Source organism: Takifugu rubripes, chromosome 6, assembly GCF_901000725.2.
Source record: "Takifugu rubripes chromosome 6, fTakRub1.2, whole genome shotgun sequence".
Lineage (NCBI taxonomy): Eukaryota > Metazoa > Chordata > Actinopteri > Tetraodontiformes > Tetraodontidae > Takifugu > Takifugu rubripes.
This window is the reverse complement of record NC_042290.1, coordinates 2782114-2801835: the sequence shown is the minus strand read 5'-3', so window position 1 is coordinate 2801835 and position 19722 is coordinate 2782114. Positions and strand designations below refer to the sequence as shown.

Here is a 19722-nt window from a genome sequence, read left to right as displayed (position 1 = left end):
CCATCAACTCAATCTGGCTCAGATACATGAGCAGCTGCCAACTTCAATTTCTCTCCACTCTGTGTTAGCATAAAGGGAGACTGAGGAAATTAGGTACACTTCTGGTGATGCCAGTGTTACGTAACGCTGTGCTGCAATCCATCAGATAGTCAACACTGGTCAAAGATTAAAGAACACCATGAGCACAATTTATCGCGCTCAGGTACAGGAACAACATAAATCAGTGGCAGAGAAAACAACCACCGCGTGGTGTCGATATCCTACTGCGTTTGCTTGAATTCAAATGATCAATCGTCTCCGTTTGTCACCTGTAGTTTGAACTTACGGGTTCGTTTGCCCAAAGATGAACATTGAGCTGTAGGGAAGCATCTGCCGAGGCCCATTCACCTCCTCCGCTTCCTCCAAATTCTTCTTCTCCTCGCGGATTTGGAAGCTCTCGCAGTCAATGTTGTTCACTGATGGGAAGATGCAGATGAAATACAGGTGTAGAACCGGACTACAGTAGTCTCCTAACGGCACTCACTGGGGATGAGAGTAGTTTCTCCAGGTGGGGCAGTGATCGTGACAGGGATGTGGATGGCGTTACTGTTGAGGCCAGCCTGACTGGCCCTGGTGGAGTTCTTGAGGTTATCGGCGTCTTCTTGCTTTTCCCCAGCTGTCAGGCCGCCCCGCATGGCCTGCAGGGGAGTCGAGGCAAGGCCATCCTCTTGAGCATCTGGCGTCTTCTCCCTGGGGAGAGAGATGTTTATCTCATCACAGACATGATCAGATTCTGCTTCTAGCCTTTCCCGCCAAAAGGCATCCAAATGAAAAGAAAAACAACATTTCAACCCTCCTGGGACCACAAAATTCTTCCAATAAAGTTGCCGTTTAGCGCCCAATAAGCACAATTAATAAATTGTAAAATCATATATAAATTGCACTAGATTATATCCATGAGATTTCTTTTATCGAATAAAGAAAAATATTTCACATCCCTGATATGAGCAGCTTAAAGTTTTTACCAGTGACTTTGGTTTCCGTTTTTGTTCTTCTTGAAGTCGTCTCCATCCCCGGCCGGCTGAGCTCTGACATGGGAGCAGTGCCCCTTCCTCTCTCCGTTACTGTCTCCTCCTCCACACTTCCCCTTCCGATCACCCTGGGAACCATTTGCGATGGTGCCGTTTCCCTCCTTTGGCGGGCGATGGGAGTGGTGGTGGCGATGGACCCGTTCTTCTCCTCCTCTCACGTCATTGGCTTCCTCCTCAGGGGAGCCATTGTGATGGTGGTGGTGGTGCCTGTGACCCTGCCCTCCGTTGCGGCTGTGGCTCCTCTCCCCTCTCCTCTCCTTTGACTGAGAGCCATTGCCGTTGTGATCTCTGCTCCGGCTGTGATGAGTGTGGTGCCTCCCACCCCGGCCATCGCATCCCTCCCTGTTCTCTCCGTTCCTGTCACGGTGTCGGTGATGCTTCCTGGAGTGTCCTTCGTGATCGGACTCCAAATGTCCTCCCTCAGGAGTCCGCGCAGGCTTGTCTCCACCCCTGTCCTCTACTATCAGCGGCCGGTCCAGATGAGTCTTCATGTCTGGATGCAGGTGGAGGGCAGTGGACATCCGGCGGCGCTCCTCTGGATCCAGCTCGTTGAACAAGGCCTCGCTGCTCGCCCTCATGTTGTGTCTCCTCAGCTGGTTGGTCCTCTGCTCCCACACTGACATGGTCTTGGCAGTCCGCTGCTGCTCTTTACTGCACACATGGATCAAACCAACAGACAACCTTCACATGACAATAGGGACTGAGACAGAGCTGAGGCAGCATATGGAGGTTGTTGCTAAGTAAAAGATCATCCTCAGTTTCATCCATAGAGACACCACAAGCTTAATTTCCATCTTCTAAACTTAAGGGTGTGTGTCGTGAAATTCAGACACAAAACAGAGACAATCACAGGAAGCTGACACTGTGGGGTCGTATTCTACAACCCAGTTTGTCAAAGTTTACAGGTAATTAGGTCTCATACCTTAGAAATAGCTGGTTTAATTCTAGTTATTGAGCCTCTAATGAAGTTATTGACGAAGAACCATGTGCACGGTGCTCTATAAATGAGACGGCCCAGATGTTGATCATGGTAAACCACTGTCTTACCATGCGTATGTGTTATGTTCATGGGAGTTTTGTAAAAATTGGTTTGCAGTGCAGAACATCCATTATGCCCCTGTAATGTCTTTACGTTTAGGTGTCATGTTGACACGCTCTTCCTATTTTAAGTTCACAAAATGAGTTTTTCCACTTCAATAGATGCATTTAGTCTATCAAAAGAACACACATTTGTCCTTATTATGAATGTACTCAAAGCTAACTTGGCATTGGCCCACACAGGCACCTGCAGGACAAATGAGAAATTTGTTTTGCCCGATGCAAAGCTTTGCATGTAGCTTGTCAAAGTATGACATACTGGTAAGGTAAATATATTAAAGCGAAGCACGCTACCTATTCAGCAATTTAAGGGAAATAAATTAGTGGAATTGAGTCATATTAGCATCTAGTAATGAGCATCTCATTAAACTCTTTTTATTTCTAACTCTCAATGCTAGGAGGAAGGCTGGTCAAGCATGAGAATCTCATTTAAATGTTGTCAATGATGCAGGCTGGGAGAAATATGCTGTCATGAAATGTAGGATGTCCTTAATGAAAACAACAAGTTGCTTGGTTCACTGAGGAGAAAGCTGAGAGGGATGATGATGATGATGATGATGATAATGATGATGATGATGACACCAACATGAGACAAAACGAGGCGTTTTAGAGAAGTGAGTCATGAGCTTTTTCAGCCTTTTCTGTATTTTTTATGATTTATTTACACTTGAATTTATGGGTTGGTTAAGTTTGTTCCATCTGGTCACCTGTACCTCAAGATTCGTCGGGCGGGGGAGGAGTAGACACTATACCTGTAACTCCTAAAAGACAGACAGGAGACAAAGACAGGCAGAAAGCACAGACGACACGGGACAGGTATCCACACACAGGTGAGTCACAGGAAAATGAGAGATGAGGAGAGTTTTTCTGACATACAGCAACACACACATGCACCCAGGAGGGTAATGAATCACGGTTTGATTACGGTACCTTTGATGCTAATTTTGATTATTTTGGATAACAAAAGGCCTGATACAGTTCAGAATATAACCCAGCCTAGGAAAATTGTCAGGGGGTACCACTGTCAAAAACTGAGAACAGTTGCTAACCATTTAATTCAGTGTTCCTTTTTTCCAGCCCCTCTTTATTTTGCAAAATGAGCAACATGGTATCAAAAATGGACCAAATGGTGGAGTCTTTAGATCACTAATCATAGTCTCAATAGTTTCACTCCTAAGTTTTAAGGGTTAACTCTTAGTGTTCCTATTTATTCCATTTATTTTCAAGCTCATCAGGTTTTACGATGCAGTGAATGACCTCAGCACCGCTGAGGATTCTGTTATATCGATGCAGATTATATTAATATTCCAAAGGTAAATGTGCATCAACTTCTGGTGTTTGTGTTGTCGTGACCTCCATTTGGTTTTTGGTTTTGTTGTCTCCGTTAATGAGGAGATTTAAATTCACTGGCAATGAAGAATAAAATTGCTTTATGAAGGTCTGGAGGAGATCCAGTGTAGCGACATGGGGGAGGAGAGAGACAAATGAAGAGAAAAAGGGATGAAATGGGAGGAAGGGGAGGGGGCAGGGGCATATTAACAGAGTGATAACTCACGGTGACTGAATGCTGTTGATGGACGACCTGCGAGAGAGTGCATCTCGATTTTGCTTTACAAAACTGTACATGCAGAACAAAAAACAAAAGAAAATGAGACAAAACTGCAAAGGGGGACAGGCAGAGAGTCAAGTTCTCTGTCCACCTGCCTCCCTTACAGCGAAACACTAGTCTGTGCACTACTGCAGCAACACAAGTGTCGTTAGCAGGAAAAAACACCAACTTAAAGTTCAAAACATCAGGAGTTTCATTCCAAAAGTAAAACACTTCTATACAAAGTTTTCCTTTTTTTTAAAAACCCAAAAAATATATTTATATATATATTCAAAATGTAAATTAAATTAACTGGAATTGTTTCTGTGGAGGTATTTTTAAATAACCTATTTCTTGCTGCAACAACTCACACAATGTTAATCAAAGCAAAGGGCATTCACTAGCACACAGTACAAAATAGCACTATACAAAATAAAGTAATTGAGACATAAAGGCAGCACAGTCACGTCATCGAAGTAATTACAGTGAGGATAAGCATAAAGTTGGATGATTCGAGGCTGACTGTTTTCTCTGACCTAATTCTTCACGAGGACGACCTCAATTAAGGAACAAACATGTATCAAAGATGATCACTCTGTCAAATGACAAATGGACCACAGAATTATACAGTGCATAATTAAATCCAACATTAGCCCAACAGACAAGTGTCAGAAGAACGGCCCATTTGGACTGTCAGAGTTAGCTACTGCAGCTATTAATCACTGATAAGAACGCTCCAATTCTCCTGGCTGAATACTCTTGACAGAATCTTCCATCTTAAAATGGGACGAAATTAGAGCTGCAATTAAGTTTTCACATTTAAACAAGACGCAAAACCTGTCAATCCCAACGGGGAGGCGCCACTGTTTACGTATGCCATGAACCATTTGGGGATATAAAAAGCATCCCTGATGTTTTTTCAGGGAGATTCAGGGAAAACTCTGGGAGTGTCCACAATCCTCGTAGTGATGATTACGGCTTAAAATACAGCAAATCAAGTTTTTCAGACACTTTTCCCCAGTATCAGATATGTAGGAGGGGTTGGTTTTAATTAGCAAGAGGTGTTGCTAGTTTCTACCTATAGAATAGAGCTGATTCTTAATCAAAAAATGATTTCAACACGAAAAATTTGTGTAAAAAAAATACACTTTAACTCCAAAAATATACTGAAACAACCTAGTAAATCACCTCTTCACAGCCAAACTGGTGTGATTTAGATGGAGGCTTTAAAGGGTCGGGTCTAAACGGGTGTGATGTTAAAGTACACGATGTTAATTAACCAAAACAAGTGCTGATTATTGTAATGACTGTAACTGTTTAAATAGGGTGGATTAAAGGGGTGTAGCTGGGTATCTCCACTGACAACATCAGAACAACACTAAGCCAATAACAGTTATTTATGGGATGGGAGGGAAGGGATTCTCTAGGGAGGGGGGAGGATGTGAGCAGACTCACGCAGCGATTGAGATGTTGGCTGCAGACATGGGACTGACTTCCTTCACCTCCAAAGCCTTCTGCAGTGCAAGCTTCTTATTGGCTGCCTCCTCTTGTTCCTCTTCATCCTTTGGAGAACAGAAAGAGCTGGGATTTAAAGCTTAAGATATTTTGACATGTGCATGCCCACGGCAGACAAATGGTTTTTTCTGTTTCTCTGCTTTGCTTTTTAAACGGCTCAGCACGGGTGGTGTCACCTCCCTACCTTAGTCAGCTCCTGTGCGTTTGCAAGGTTATCGACAGCGATAGCCAAGAAGACATTTAGGAGGGTGTCTGAATAGTTTTAAAGCTCAAGCAAAAACACGCATGGACAATATTAAATTGATGAAATACTGAATCTAATCATTTAAAATTGTTATTGGACATTTATGTGCAACTCTGCAGCTCGAGTCTAACTATGTCAAAGAGGATACAGTTTCCAAACAGTGTGAGAACGATGAAATAAACGGAGGAGAACATGCCACGCCGCACCCCTCCTTGGGACTCGATCCCGTGATACATGACAGCGTTCCAGTCCTCACCGGTTAGAATCTGAAGAAGACAGATGAGTCAGAGGGAAACGAAAATCTCTCAGCGTACTGAATTAAATCACAGCACCAGTCTGATGTGTTATGAGCACGGACTAATTTAAGGATTAACAACGAGCCCATTAAGGGCCAGAAGGTAGACAGAGCAATCTGGTAACAATCCATGTTATTTTTGGAGCCAATATTCTCGCCTTTATTCCGAGTGGAGAGGCCTTGCTAGCACGCAGCAGGCGAAAGGGTGACCTCACCTGAAACACGGTGAGGATGGCTGCTGGGAAGGTATCAAAGTTTGTCGTTGGAGTTTCATCTTCAAAGTTAAACCTAGAGGAGGCAGAACGACTAGATCAGCACGGGGGAGGAAAGTGCAAATGCGACGCTCTGCAGTGCAAATGAAAATGATTTTCTTTTTACAAATGCACTGCAATTTTCACTTTGATTTACCAGAGCTTGCTAAAGTAATAAGTCATTTATCTAAAGATACAAAATATGTAAAAAGAGGTGTAATGGGTTGATATTGCAGGTCATATGAAATAACTACACAATATCCATCTGCATAAAAAGAAAATCCATGCGCAACTGTTGATTGAAAACCTAAAATAAGAACTCTACACGAGCGCAACACCTAAAATCAAAACACAAGCTGCTCTTAAGCTGCTCTCAAGCTGCTCAGGTGTTAAAAAGCCTTCCACATTTGACATTATTATACCTCATACATACAATACTTCAGCTAGATTGTCTTCTTAGCTCGGTGAAGAAGAAGAAACCTGGTTTACACGAGTGCTATGAACTGTGAGAAAGACCTAAAGAACGGTAGCATTTCATGGAGGCTCGTATATTAAAATACTGACATAATGTAGCTTGAATCACAGATGTTATTAAAACGGGATATAAACACTGGGGCTTTTTGAGGGGTTTTAAAATGATGTATGGTTATAATGTGCTGCTTTACTGTCATGAAGCACTTGCATGGACCATGAAGCAAGTGAAATTGTCCAGTAAGCTGAAGCCCTGCATCTGGTCTTTAATTTGTGCATGAGGGAGATGGGCTAATTCAATAAACCTTTTTTTTCTTACATTATTATTATTCTCTCTCTGTCTCTCTTAACTGCACCCTTTTCCCAACCCTCCATTTTGCCCACATCACATCACAATGTCTATTTCACCACATCATCCTCTCTGCTTTCTTCCCTTCTCCTCCCTCTTTAGCGAGCCCAGCAAAGGGAGTGGCGGCAGTCTGTGTGTGTGTCGACCTCTGTTTGCTCTGATAATAGGGATTGGGGAGTGCGATGTTTGGCTTCCAGGCAGCATCTGCAGGGACTTCATTAAATCAATGCTGAAAATAAGAGTCATGTGAGGCCAAACTCCAAACAAGATCATGCACTGAAGAACAGATATTTAGTGGGTTGGGGTGGGGCTGGAGGAACAGACTGCAGCAGCAGCAGCAGCAGCAGGTTTAAATTGTTTATCGAGACATGCAGACGTCATGCACTCCTAGAACTGAAGATAATGGTACACACACCACATCCTACAGTCTTATGGGATGTCAGGAATTTAAAATGTGTCTTTATATAATTTGCGATGTGGTGCTGCAGGTTCATCAGTGCCTGCACAACAATAGCACAACGAACAAAATAATCCTTATTCCATGAAAGTGAGTCCTGTGCACCCTAGCCTGCTAATTAGCCACATGCTGTGGATCGCAGCATTATTTTTCACTGGTGTAAGCTTTAGCATAATGTGTCACAAAACATCTCATATTAACAAGCTGTTTAATATTATATTTACATTCGGAAGCTTTACATCAGGGACAATCATTTGAGCCCTATGAAGGCCACAATCCAGCAAGTGTTTTCCTACCAGATAGACAACCACTATCGCCTGCTTCAAATCCTTCAGGTAAAGATCTACCTTCTAATATAAAGATACAGTATTTATATAAACAAACTACATTAGAAAATTCCAAAATCTCAAAAAAATAATGTCGATCAGAGTCTAAATCGAAAGCTAACTGTTCTCTGCTAGCTCTGCTTGTTGCTGGCACCATGTGGATGTCAGTCTCATCTCACACTTGTCCATCAGAGTCTAATTCGACGCTAATGATGGCACGGGCTGGTGTAAGACTTGTTGCCATAGCAACAGCTCGCTACCTTAAAGACATCCTGTTGTGTTGTGGTGTTGTATGTGAAGGCCATCAGCCTGACCAGATGTGACTTCAGGAGGGAGTGCAGCATTTTAGAACGCCTTATGCACAGTCAGCCCCACGGTCATGGAAAGAGATGCTACCAAGCTGTTTCCATAGAGAGATGAATTTGTCAATATCTTTCAAATGATTTTAAACGTATTTAAATCCTGAGTGGAATGAGCTGGACTGGTTTGCAATGAAAAGTATTCTGCACTGAGCTTTGCTTTCCCTGCTGCGTAGAAACGGATCCACACTCAATGAGGGAGGATCATAGACTAAGCTGAGGAAGGCTCTCCGGTTCATCCTCAAGATGACGAAGACTCCGTAGGAAACTTATCCCAGGAAGACCGAGATATGCTGGATTTTGGAAGTGAGAAGGCTTCAGCGGTGGAGACAGAGAGGATAATGATGATTTCACCCGACTGTCATTGGAGTTAATACGAACGTTTTCAGGTGTGCTCAGACTGTGAAATCTAACAAGAATATGTAGCAGCCCCAAAGCATTTCAATATTGTAAATTATGTCTTTTGTGCTTGTAGTTTACTTGAACAAAGCTTCAAATGTCAGGTGCGTCATCGTATTTAAAAATTACAAACACAACATGTTTCCTAAACCTTCTTACGCTGGACAATATCCCAACAATAAAAAGCAGCCCACAGCCGTTGCTGTGTTGGAGTACCTGGAGAGATGAGAAGACAGGAAGTAAAATATGTGCACGAACTAAACCAGGCTTTTTCGAATAAGTGCAGCCAGCCAAGAAGCAGGAGGTGTTCATGTCATTAGATGATATGAACACCTCCTGCTGAGAGTGCTATCAAAGGGCCACAGTCAGCACCACTGCTGTGCCAGCTACCTGCTGTGCAGACGGGTTTGTCAGCGCGGCTACAATGGACCAGGGAACACACATGGGGGGGTGGGGGGGGGATCAGAGAGACAGGCAGAGAGGGAAGATGTGTGTCTGTACGTGGGAGAGGTCACTCACTGTCCTCCAAAGAGCTGCATGCCCAGCAGAGCGAAGACCACAATGAAGAGGAAGAGGAGGAACAGCAAGCTGATGATGGACTTCATTGAATTAAGGAGGGAGATTACGAGGTTCCTCAGCGAGTTCCAGTATCTGGAAAGAAGCAGCAAAAACAAATGAAGGGTCGCTCGCATTCCAAGAGGAACAAAGATGAGCGATGGCATATAAAAATTATAGAAATTATTGCCATTCCTAAAGAACACAACCACTGTTTAGTGTTTGTAGTATTCAGTCAGGAAATATCATTGTTCTTCTTCAGGATTTTGTGTGGAAAAGACCTAAATAGGATCTAATATAATATTAAAATGCAATATTGATTCACGGTGAGATTCAAAAGCGCCCGATGTGTCGGCGGCATCATTGCAATCACAGTTTAAATTGCTGCGGGCATTGTTGTGTGCATTGACTCACTTGGTGACTTTAAATATTCGGAGCAGTCGCAGAGCTCGTAGCACGCTGATGCCGAACGATGCCCCCGGTGTAATCATGTCCCAGATTACCTCGCAAATGCTTCCCACGATCACCTGGGGAGCAGAGCGCAGCCCGTTAAATCCTCACTGAACGTTGGACACCCCATCGTTTAGCCACTCGTGTGACTTACCCCAAAATCAAAGCAGTTAAAGGAAGAGTGGAAGTAGTTCCTGACTCCAAGGCCGTACATCTTCAGGGTCATCTCGGTCAGAAACAGACCCAGAAACACAAACTCCGCTGTGTCTGTTTTGAAACACAGGACAATTTTGTTCAAATAATTGACACTTACACCAATGTCTGAATGTAGTCGTCACCCTGGTGGACTTACAGAGGGCCTTGGTGAGCCACTCCGGTTGGTCATAGTGGACTATAGCCACACACAGAGTATTCAGGCCCACCACACACAGAACGATCCAGTAGAAGCTCTGAGCTTTCACCATGCGCCGAATGAAGAACCGGACCCTTTTCTCCTTCCGCCGGAAGTAGGAAGAACTGTCCATTTTACCGCTGCTTTTCACACTAGCTCGCCCGAATGGAGAGCCAGGAGGAGCTGCAGACAGTGACAAAAAAGACTTCACTCCAGATTTTTTATCCGTTGCGTTTCTCTTCTTCAGTCTTCCGCTCCTCGTTGCTCCTGCGATTGGTAGCAGCACCACTCTTTGCTCATCAAAATCAAAATTATTAAGAGCATATTCACGTCTGGCGAAGCAGGTGGCTGCAGGATCATCCGATAAAAGCCTGAAACCCGCGTGGAACAAGGTCTATTTCAATAGCGGGAAAAACATGTCACATGTGACCTTTCAGTGAAGGACTGCTAGTGTCTGCACGATTGCATTAAAGCACATGTTAACTTAAATAAAGGTTGTCTCCTGTCACTGTACAAAAATGAAGTCAATATCTGGAGGATTAAAAGAGCCGCCGTGTCGGACTGTGGACCTCAGTTGGAAGAATAATAACGTGTTTTATTCAAGGTTTCCAGACTTGGTGATGGTTCACTAACGACACTTTTTTATGTGTGAAAGTTGTGAGGCGGGGATTTAACAACAGCAAGTAAGAAAAGTTCAGTTTATTTTGACACTTGCTGAGGGGAGAACCTTGGGCAGAAAAAAGGATAGCTTCTATTTGGGTTTTAAATAAATTCGGTTCTATCTGATCTATTGTCTGGGCAATGCGAAGCTAGTTCGGCTATTTTTTAGGGGTTTTATTTCACCCAAATGAACACATCTGTACAGTACCACCCTCACATTTCCCTTATTTTTCAATTAATTATTTATGCGGTGGCCTGTTTGCCGGCAGCATTTCAAGGGGGAAAAAAAACCCTACAAGTTTGAGCTAAGATACTAGATGTAAAAGCTCAGTGTCCTCGAGGTTTTGCAGACAAAATTCCAGTCCACTCAATTTGCTATCAAACCCTAAAAACAACTGTGAACCCATTTTTCACCCAATAACAAGTCACTCCCACCCAGAGGACCTGAATAAAGCTAAAAATCTTCCCTGCTGCTCCTCATTAGAGAACGAGCAGAATACATTTGCGAGGGGTGGGGAGATAAAACATGGCTGCGCAGCACGTTAGTCCCTCCGCACTTTAGTTTACGAGAAACCGGGACGAGCTGAGACGAGACGAAGGCAATGAGAAACAAATGAGGGTCGTCTGCCACACTTATTCCCATTTCCAAAACAGGGAAAAGTAATTACATGTTGTGTTTGAGTAGGAGGAAGAAACTCAATATTAAGGTAGGGGGTTGAGGTGTGCTGCAGGTGGTTTTCTTCTGTTTTAATTTGACATGCTAATCAGAAAAGGTAATTACATTTTTCCCCTCAAGGCTCAGACAGCCAGGAGAGACACTTTTCTATCTTCACCTCTACATGGTGTTGCTGTGTGTGTGAAGCTTCCCAAAAAATGTTTTACAGTGTAAAAGAACAAACTTGTTGCCTGAAACAAAGAGGGATATTATTTATGGAGCAGGTGGCATAAATAACGTCTCGTAAAGGTCGTTGTTTGACCAGACCAAAGCAGAAGGTCAGAGGTGACGTGCAGCTGCTACATACCAACAGAAGAAATATCTGCAAAAGGATCCTCCCCCTCCTCCGCACCGATCAGGTCATTCTTACCCTTTTTGGCTTTGTTCCGTTTCAGGACTGCAAGAAAAGACAGAAAGGGAAGATCCAACATGTATCGACATTAAACAAAACGGGCACCTGACGTAAAAAAGGTAATAATTAAAGCCAACAGGAGGAATTTTAAACAGAAGAAGTGTAGCAATGTGAGTAAATGTGATAAAAACAATTGCGTTTCATTGCATTATATTTTTAGGAGTGATAAATTAGATCTATAAATCATGCCTGGAATGATTAAGATTTAACAAGTCAATAATTAAGTAAACTGGTGTTAAAACACCTTTCATAACTTCGACTCTAAGAACTGAGCAATAAAAAATAACCTATTGAGCGATGGAGAAACATCCTCCAGAAAGTTTGAATGTTTTCTCTAAAACCCTATTCTATTTCTTTAGCCTTTTTTATAGGACATAACTCATTTAAAAGGATTATTTCTCAGCTATGATTGACACCTCACTCTACTTCCCGCAACTGTCATTCAGCTACCGAAGGCCCAGTCCAATTTTTTTGCCCCAAACACGCGGGAGTTGTCCCTCCTGAACTGTAAATTCCTGATCTTTCATATGTGCCTAATTGACAGAATTTGACAGCTGGCCGCTGTCGCTTTACTGGAATCGCCAGTGCTGATGTGTTTACAGTCTGAGGGCATTTAATGGAAAATTCATTTCTTGCCTGTGTGTATGAGAGAGCATATGCACGGGACTATGGTATATAGCAATTTACTCGAGCAAATCCAATTCCAAAGTAGCTGTAAATCCCACTAATCAACTTAGATGTAGAGACAGAGAGGATGAGAGGGGGAGGGAGGGAGGGAGGGAGGGAGGGAGGGAGGGAGAGAGAGCCAGACTTTAGATGGTTAATTTTCTATAAAATTACTCCAAAAGAAAACTGCTAAATCACTGAGAAAAAAATATAATTTGTAAAGTTTCATCGAATGAATGAATGTGATTTTGAATATTATCATCATCATCACCCTAAATAAATTTAAAATACACATCTAAATTTTGCCAAAATTTGTTTCGACCAACAATCTGACCGTCACGTCAAAGAGATCAACTGATTTGGGATCAATCAAATGGGAAACGGAAATAACACATTGCTGCTCTGCGTGGCTGGATCTCCACCTGCCCTCCTGTTGCCATCCCAGGATGAACAACGGTTTTCTACCTGAAAGGTTTTGCGTTCTCTTGTACCATGCACCATCCAGCGGGGACTTCTCATCTGCAATCTCATCCTCCTCCTCCAGCAACACCTCCTCTGTGGCGAGAGACAGAGAGACAGAGAGAGACAGAGAGAGAGGGAGAGAGAGGGAGAGAGAGGGAGGGGGGAGAGGAAGTGCAATGTCCCGTCAATTTCTCCTGATTTTCTGACAAACTTGCCGAGACCTGACCTTACGCATTTTGACAGAAGAGGCTAACCTGCTTTGCAGATCCACTCCAGGTACCCAGTCAGCTCCCTCTCAATCTGCTGCTGCCTCCGAAGCTTCAAGAACTCCTGCCTCTTCTCCACACGCTCTCTCTCTTTGGCAAATTCTCTGTTGAAACACACATGTTTCAACAGGCATTTAGGCTGACGAAAAGGACAAAAAACCCGCACGCATGAACCTCCACGCTAACACATATGTCCTTTTCAGTCATGGTGATCACAACTGTAATCAAAGTGAAATTATCAAAACACAACCTTACACTGATGACAGGAGTCACTATTATGTCTGTATAACAGTAGAATGCTCCACAGCACTTTATATATATGATGGGTCAACTAAAAAGGGATTTCCTAATCTAAAAAGGATCATACATAGTGGAACAAGCATTGAATGATATTATTTCTGCTGGCAATATTAGTCTCACATCAGAAAAATGACAATGTGTGAGTCCAGCTGTCCGCCATAGAGACTCGCTCTCCCTCTCACGCTGTGACACGCAATCAGCTTGTGAAATTGGTGTTATCACAGGAAGCAAAGAGACTTCAACCAGGACAGGAAGTGTACCTGTGTGGCTGAGAACTCGACATTAAATATTGTATTATCGTCTAAATCGATGTTCGGCTGCAAATGGGTGCAAGCGACCTTTTATCTACACTATTGCTCCCCGGTGCTGCTGGTATATTATAGTCCAATTTAATCCGTGCAAGTAAACCTTCATTTTTGAAATCCATTTTCAATTAACCTTATAGGCAGCTGCTGCTTAATGGTTTCCTTTCCTTAAAGCAACACACGCCATCAAACTAGACTATACATTAGAACAGCCAAGTGCATCACGCGGTACAATAGATACATATAATAGTTTTTATTTCATGTATGACATCAAAAACAGAAACTATGTTGTTTTTATGGCTTAACATTCATCCCCCAACCTCTAATCATTTTATAGAGCCTATTGTTGTACTTTTGGACTTAAGATGTTACAACAAACAGAATAGTGAATAAATGATGTTTTCATTAATGACAAATAGGAAAACATGTCATGTTTTAACAATTAACGGTGATATTTTACACTGGTTAAATAGTCATTCAATTTTGGTGGGAGCCTTTTAAAACACGTGTTTTATACACTGTGTGCTTGACCCGCCTGGGGTTTTTTCCTGGTCTTAGCAGACCGACAACCCACTGCTTAAGCTTCGATGATTCCCAGCTCCTGTTTCTGAGAACGTCCAGTGTAAAGAAATGAAACAGACTTACCCTGACAAGACGCCCAACACCAGGTTGAGCATAAAGAAGGAGCCAATGATGATGAGAGGGATGAAGTAAAGCCAGTTCCAGGTGTTTCCTGCAACGTTGTTTGTCTGGAGACACACAAGTGAAGAAAGTACCATCATGGCACCATACAGCGATGCAGCGGCTGCCGACTAGCTCTAATTTACCAACCACTTTTTTTAAATGACTTGCGCAAAGTTTATTCAACATAGGTTTTTCTATCCAGCCCATGTGACAAAGAGTCAATTTCCCCTGTAAATTAAAAAAAGTGGTAAAACTAGAATTTTAAAAGAGGGTGATTATTTTGACAGTGTCTGGTTGCCTCTCATGCAACTTTTCCATCCTAAAAAAAGCAATTAGAAAAAGTCCCTCCGCTATTTTCATGGCGGCCTCCAGCCGTTGAACATATTAATTGTTTCTGAAAGTAAAAATGCTGAATTGCTCCACTGTCACAGGAAAACAAATGCAGGATTCGACACCAGTTGTCACACAACTGGTGCAAATCTGCAGAGATACTGGTTTGACTCGCGGGCAGAGGACACGACATTGGTAACAGCGACTATTTCTGCACCTCTTTTCACATTAATAACCATGTTCACAAACATTTCGTGTCGTGTAAATCCAGCATTCTCCCTGTCTCAGTTCACTTTTTGATTCAGTGAGTAAGGGTAGTTTCATATTCCTGGGAGTTTTCACACTGCTGTTAATTACAGTTCATGACAGAATAAAGACATTAAACGTGTCAGCAATATTTGTGGTAACATCATATTAAGAGTAAAGGCTTAAATCATTTTTGGGGGGGGGGGGGGGGGGTATTAAACCATGGCAGACACTCTGACAGTGGGCATATGCACCTACAGTATGTTTTGCAGAAGCAGAAGTAGGACTCATATAGATCATCCCCCCACCCCCCCAGGGGATTGTGGGAATCAGCACTCTCTACTCTGGATATATGACACTCCTGCACGGTGTCCTCTTAGTGGTTTTGGGGAGGGGGGAGGGTTGTGGGTAGGACTGCAGACAAGAGAGAAGCACAGACTCCAGCGTCAGCAGGATGAGGATCTATATCATGCATCCTCATGCATGAGCTTAATAGATACATTCAGAGCCACACACACACACACACACACACACACACACATACACACACACACACACACTCGTCTGAAAGCATACAAATAGTTTCAGTCATCATTCTTTCAAGGTTGTCAAAGCTTGATGCTGAGGTCCAGGCAAACTGGCTTTATTTAGATGTTTTTCCACATATTTATTCGGGCTCAACAGAAAAAGCCAAAGGAATCAGTCCTTTGAGCCTGTTGTCTTCTCAAGGATGCTACATGGGCAAAAATGGAGTCCAGCTGTTATACATCTGCTTTTGGGTTTTAGTTTTGGCGACCAGCTGTGGAAATTATGGACCAACTGGAGGAAATGATCCGAAATGTCTCAACAAGCACGTATAGAACTTTCTGGATGTTGCTGAGAAAAAGAAAAAACAGTTAATGGACACACATGCGCGCGCACACACACACGCACGCACATGCACAGGCACACACATATGCACACACATTTTAGGGAGTCTAGAGAACACAACATAAGACAACAGAGGAGAACAAAAGAGAAGCTCCCTGGCAGAATAGATTAGATCCATCATTTTATCAAGGCCCATGAAATAATTCAAGAATTATTTAGATAAAAAAGCAATTCATGCCAGAGAGAACACACCTGATTTGCCCCCATCAACACCATTAGAAAGAACCAGCCAAATCCATTTCTGACCTGTCAAGCAGAAGCTTCTAGTATCTCGCTGAAGTCTAGCAGAGTCGACTGGACTAAAGAACCTGGAAAATGTTTTGCCTTTCATCCGAGACACTTTAGAGCTGGTTTCTTCAGAACAGTCCAGACTCTGTGTTAAACCTCAATGAATTCTCACAGTTCAATAGCAAAATAGAGAAATCAGATCTCAATTAATTATCCAAATCGGTAGAAAACCTGGTAGAAAATGAAGAACGTATGAGACCGACACCTTAGTACTGCAGATCATTCTATAAGAAGGACAGAGCTCAACATTAACCTGATCAGTTATTCAGAATTCTGGACATCACAAGACCCACACAGACATTGAACCAGTGACAGTTTACATTTAGACCAATAAAATCCACATACTTTGTTGTCCTATATGTGAGTGAGGGATGACCAAAAGTAGAAACAAGTCATTTCAGCTTCTCAATTCTTCATATTTTTGAATATTTCCCTATTTGAGGGCATTGGAACCATAGAAGGTTGTGTGGGGTAAACAGTAATTATTCATCCCAGCCTAAACTAGTGTAGCTCGTTACCACTCCTGATGCCCTGTGTTGTTTTCCGTAAGGTATTTCCAGTGGTCCCATGTGTTTAATTATACTGCAAAAAAAAGAAATGTGGAAAGTATTGCAAAAAGGTAGTGATTGTAAATTTCTCCAGAAATAACACTGAAACCCAAAGATGTGATGTAGAATACCAGACATCTCACTATCTGACACCCAGATAAATGCCTGTTAGAGGTTGTGAGACTGTAAATAAAAGCATTACGGTGTATCTGGTATAAAAATAATATTGAGGTAATGAATTAAATCCATAGCTTTTTAGTTGTTATCATATCATATCATGACTAATGAATTATCACTGATGGAAAACCAAAAGGTGCTCACGCTTGCTCCGTTCATGATTTTAAGTGTGTAAAATATGCTACAGTATATGTGATTTATGCGTCACATACTGCAAAGTCTAAACGTTGTGGCATGTACGCAAAAAAATCCCAAAGTATATAAATACATATGATGTGAACAATGTATGATTGGTAAAATTGACAGTGCTGTTTAGCTGTTTATGTTCCGTATGGCTTAATGTCATTAGTTCTACCTGTATCCACTTAGTAAACATGTGTTAGTAAATAATCCCAGAGTGCAGGAGACAAACAGCTAACCAGTGGATAATAAAAGCAGCATTAAAGACTATTGGTTTGGGGGTTGGCTGCACAAATGTTATTTCCTAATTTTAATCCTGCATGTCTTGCCCTGGTTTACATTTCCTGCCTTTGTTCTTTGGCATCATATTCCAGTTGTTATGGAGCCTAATTTGTTTTCAACGTATTAAAGCATGCTGCCTCCACGGTTTAGCTTTTACGCTCCACCCTGTTTTCTTGCGCTTCTTCAGTTTGGGGTTGTAATTTAGCTGTGATTTAAAAACTCCATTTATTTCTTTGGACCTCGGTCTGATTGTGCTTTTGGTTCTGACCCTCCTCTAATCTTGCCGTAATGCCTGAAAGGCTCGTTTGGACCAATAAATAACTGCATCATCCTTCTCCGCCTGCAGCATCAGCATCTGGCTCCATCCTGTTTCTGTTGTCTCTGGAACAAATTCACATCGAAAATCCATCACGTTTTCACAAACTCTGCAGTACTTAAATAAAAGTACGGTTAGATATATGTAAGCCATTAATTCTAACCTAAATTAAAAGCCCACAGCCTCCTTGTGGACAAAGTATTTTGTATATATATTTTTTTTAATTTTAAAGCTGAAAACATCATACATGGACCTTTCCCAACTTGGTGAGATGTCAAATAAAAACAGACGCATTCACGAGTAGTATGGATAAATAAGGGAGAGCGGAGGTGACTGGGGCCTCTTATTTCACTGCAGTTATTTAGTCCCCAAATGTGCTGAAGTCACAGGGCGTGAAATGAAGATTGCCACATTATCCTTCTGCTGCTCCTGTGTTGTCACTTCCCACTGGCAGGGTGAAATTGCCCTCAGTGTGAATTAACAAGCTTTGTGCGTCCGACACCACGTCGCGACAGTGATACTAAGGGAAGACTGCACTTAAACAGTAAACAGTGATACAAAAAATATAAATATAAAAATAAAAAATGAAGGAAACACTAAATTCTCTAAGCAGTGCAGAATATGCTGACAGGAAATTGGTCACAGTTGCACAGCTCATGTTGATTTCTCTCTTTTTAAGGCTGTGATAAAAGGCTTTTGCTTCTTTTATAGACAATTCTAGGTGTGAATGCAAGAAGAAAAAGAGAAATGTTCAATTAAGAGCTCTTCTCTGGTGGGAGGGTTCTAGAGCTGAGGGTATCCAAAAACCCAGGAATTAAGTGGCTTCAAGACCCGATCCATGATCTCAAAACACAGCAGAGTTAGTCGAGGAGAAACTATAAAGTTGAAATGTGGGATAAAATGTCATCCGCTACAAGTATGGAGGACCCCAGGAGGTGAAGTGATAAAGAAAATGGATGGACGGACATGTGGGCTAAAGCAGCAGGGACAGGGACGGTAATGATGGGAAAGGATACTTTGCTTTTTCTTTCATGTCATTAAAGAGGATCTTCTGTGTAAAACCCCTGGGGTAGAGGCAGTGTAGTCGTCAATCTCTGAGGTTAGCGGTGGGTTACAGCAAAGTCTATGATCCACAGAATATACATGCAACCTGAATGCTAGTCTAGTCCTTCTTTAACCGAGAGTGCTTTTACATTTTGGAATTCTGTTTCAGCTCTTCCAAAGTCACTGTGTCTATGGCAAAGGTTTCACTCTTCACTAAAGGTAGCAGGATAAGATCCACACCTCTCTTGCAGAGCTCCACGTGAACAGTTACACTAAAATATAACCAGATAAATAAGTAAAAAGGAATGTCACACTTCAGAGAGAGAGACACAGAGAGAGAGAGAGTGAGAATGAGGAACCAATTTAGCTTTACATAACAGAGGACTGGGGTTGACTAGATGAAGAAGGAATGTAGTATTTAGTAACAGACAGGAATTCTAGGGAGGGGAGGGAAAGGGATGCATCAAAAGGAACGACTATGGGGGAGGGGCAAGAAAATGTAACATGCAAAGATCCATCAGTGAGTGAAAAGGCATTTGGGGTCTGCAGCACTTAGGATAATGAGTCAGAAAAGCTACAGGAGATGTTTGGAGTCATAGACGAAGGGGGGAGGAAGCAGATAAAATGGCTTCAACTTTAGACGATGAAGGAGGGAAGGAAATAATCAAGACAGGAAAAGGCAGAAAAAGAGCAGCTCATTGATTTTTTTCTTTTTAAATTACAAACAGGAAGAGGGTTCAGCTAAGATAAAAGAACAAAAAGTAGAACATCACCGCCATTAACAGACTGTCTTCACTCCTCAATTACTCCAAAAGTGTGTGAAATTTGCCTCCAACACTTGAAAAGTCTTGGATGCATTATTATCCTAACGCAAAAGAATAAATTGACAAAAAATAAACCACTGTTGATAAGATAACAGATAAAATAAGTGATTCAAACTAAGATGCCTGATACTACAATGATTATTGTGTGACACTGTACGTGCCGTACTGGATTTTAAAAATGTAGAGCTGGAACGGTCTCATCTCATCATTTATGCTGGGAAATTATGCAACAGTGTAAAGAAAATTGCAATATGATCTGATATGATTCA

At 42.2% G+C, this 19722-nt stretch overlaps 1 protein-coding gene across 1 annotated transcript in view; it reads right to left on the bottom strand.

Moving 5' to 3' along the window:
- Window positions 1-19722, bottom strand: part of cacna1bb (calcium channel, voltage-dependent, N type, alpha 1B subunit, b) — a 103339-nt gene that overhangs the window by 33957 nt on the left and 49660 nt on the right. The window contains exons 9-24 of the mRNA XM_029837495.1: window positions 14250-14353; window positions 12988-13103; window positions 12737-12826; window positions 11501-11590; window positions 9780-10001; window positions 9582-9694; window positions 9392-9504; window positions 8942-9073; window positions 6026-6098; window positions 5664-5781; window positions 5456-5523; window positions 5212-5318; window positions 3724-3786; window positions 1005-1721; window positions 524-729; window positions 326-455 (exon numbers count right to left, since the gene is read on the bottom strand). Of these exons, the coding sequence (XP_029693355.1) occupies window positions 326-455; window positions 524-729; window positions 1005-1721; window positions 3724-3786; window positions 5212-5318; window positions 5456-5523; window positions 5664-5781; window positions 6026-6098; window positions 8942-9073; window positions 9392-9504; window positions 9582-9694; window positions 9780-10001; window positions 11501-11590; window positions 12737-12826; window positions 12988-13103; window positions 14250-14353 (2462 nt within the window). The remainder of the gene's footprint in view (window positions 1-325; window positions 456-523; window positions 730-1004; window positions 1722-3723; window positions 3787-5211; window positions 5319-5455; window positions 5524-5663; window positions 5782-6025; window positions 6099-8941; window positions 9074-9391; window positions 9505-9581; window positions 9695-9779; window positions 10002-11500; window positions 11591-12736; window positions 12827-12987; window positions 13104-14249; window positions 14354-19722) is intronic.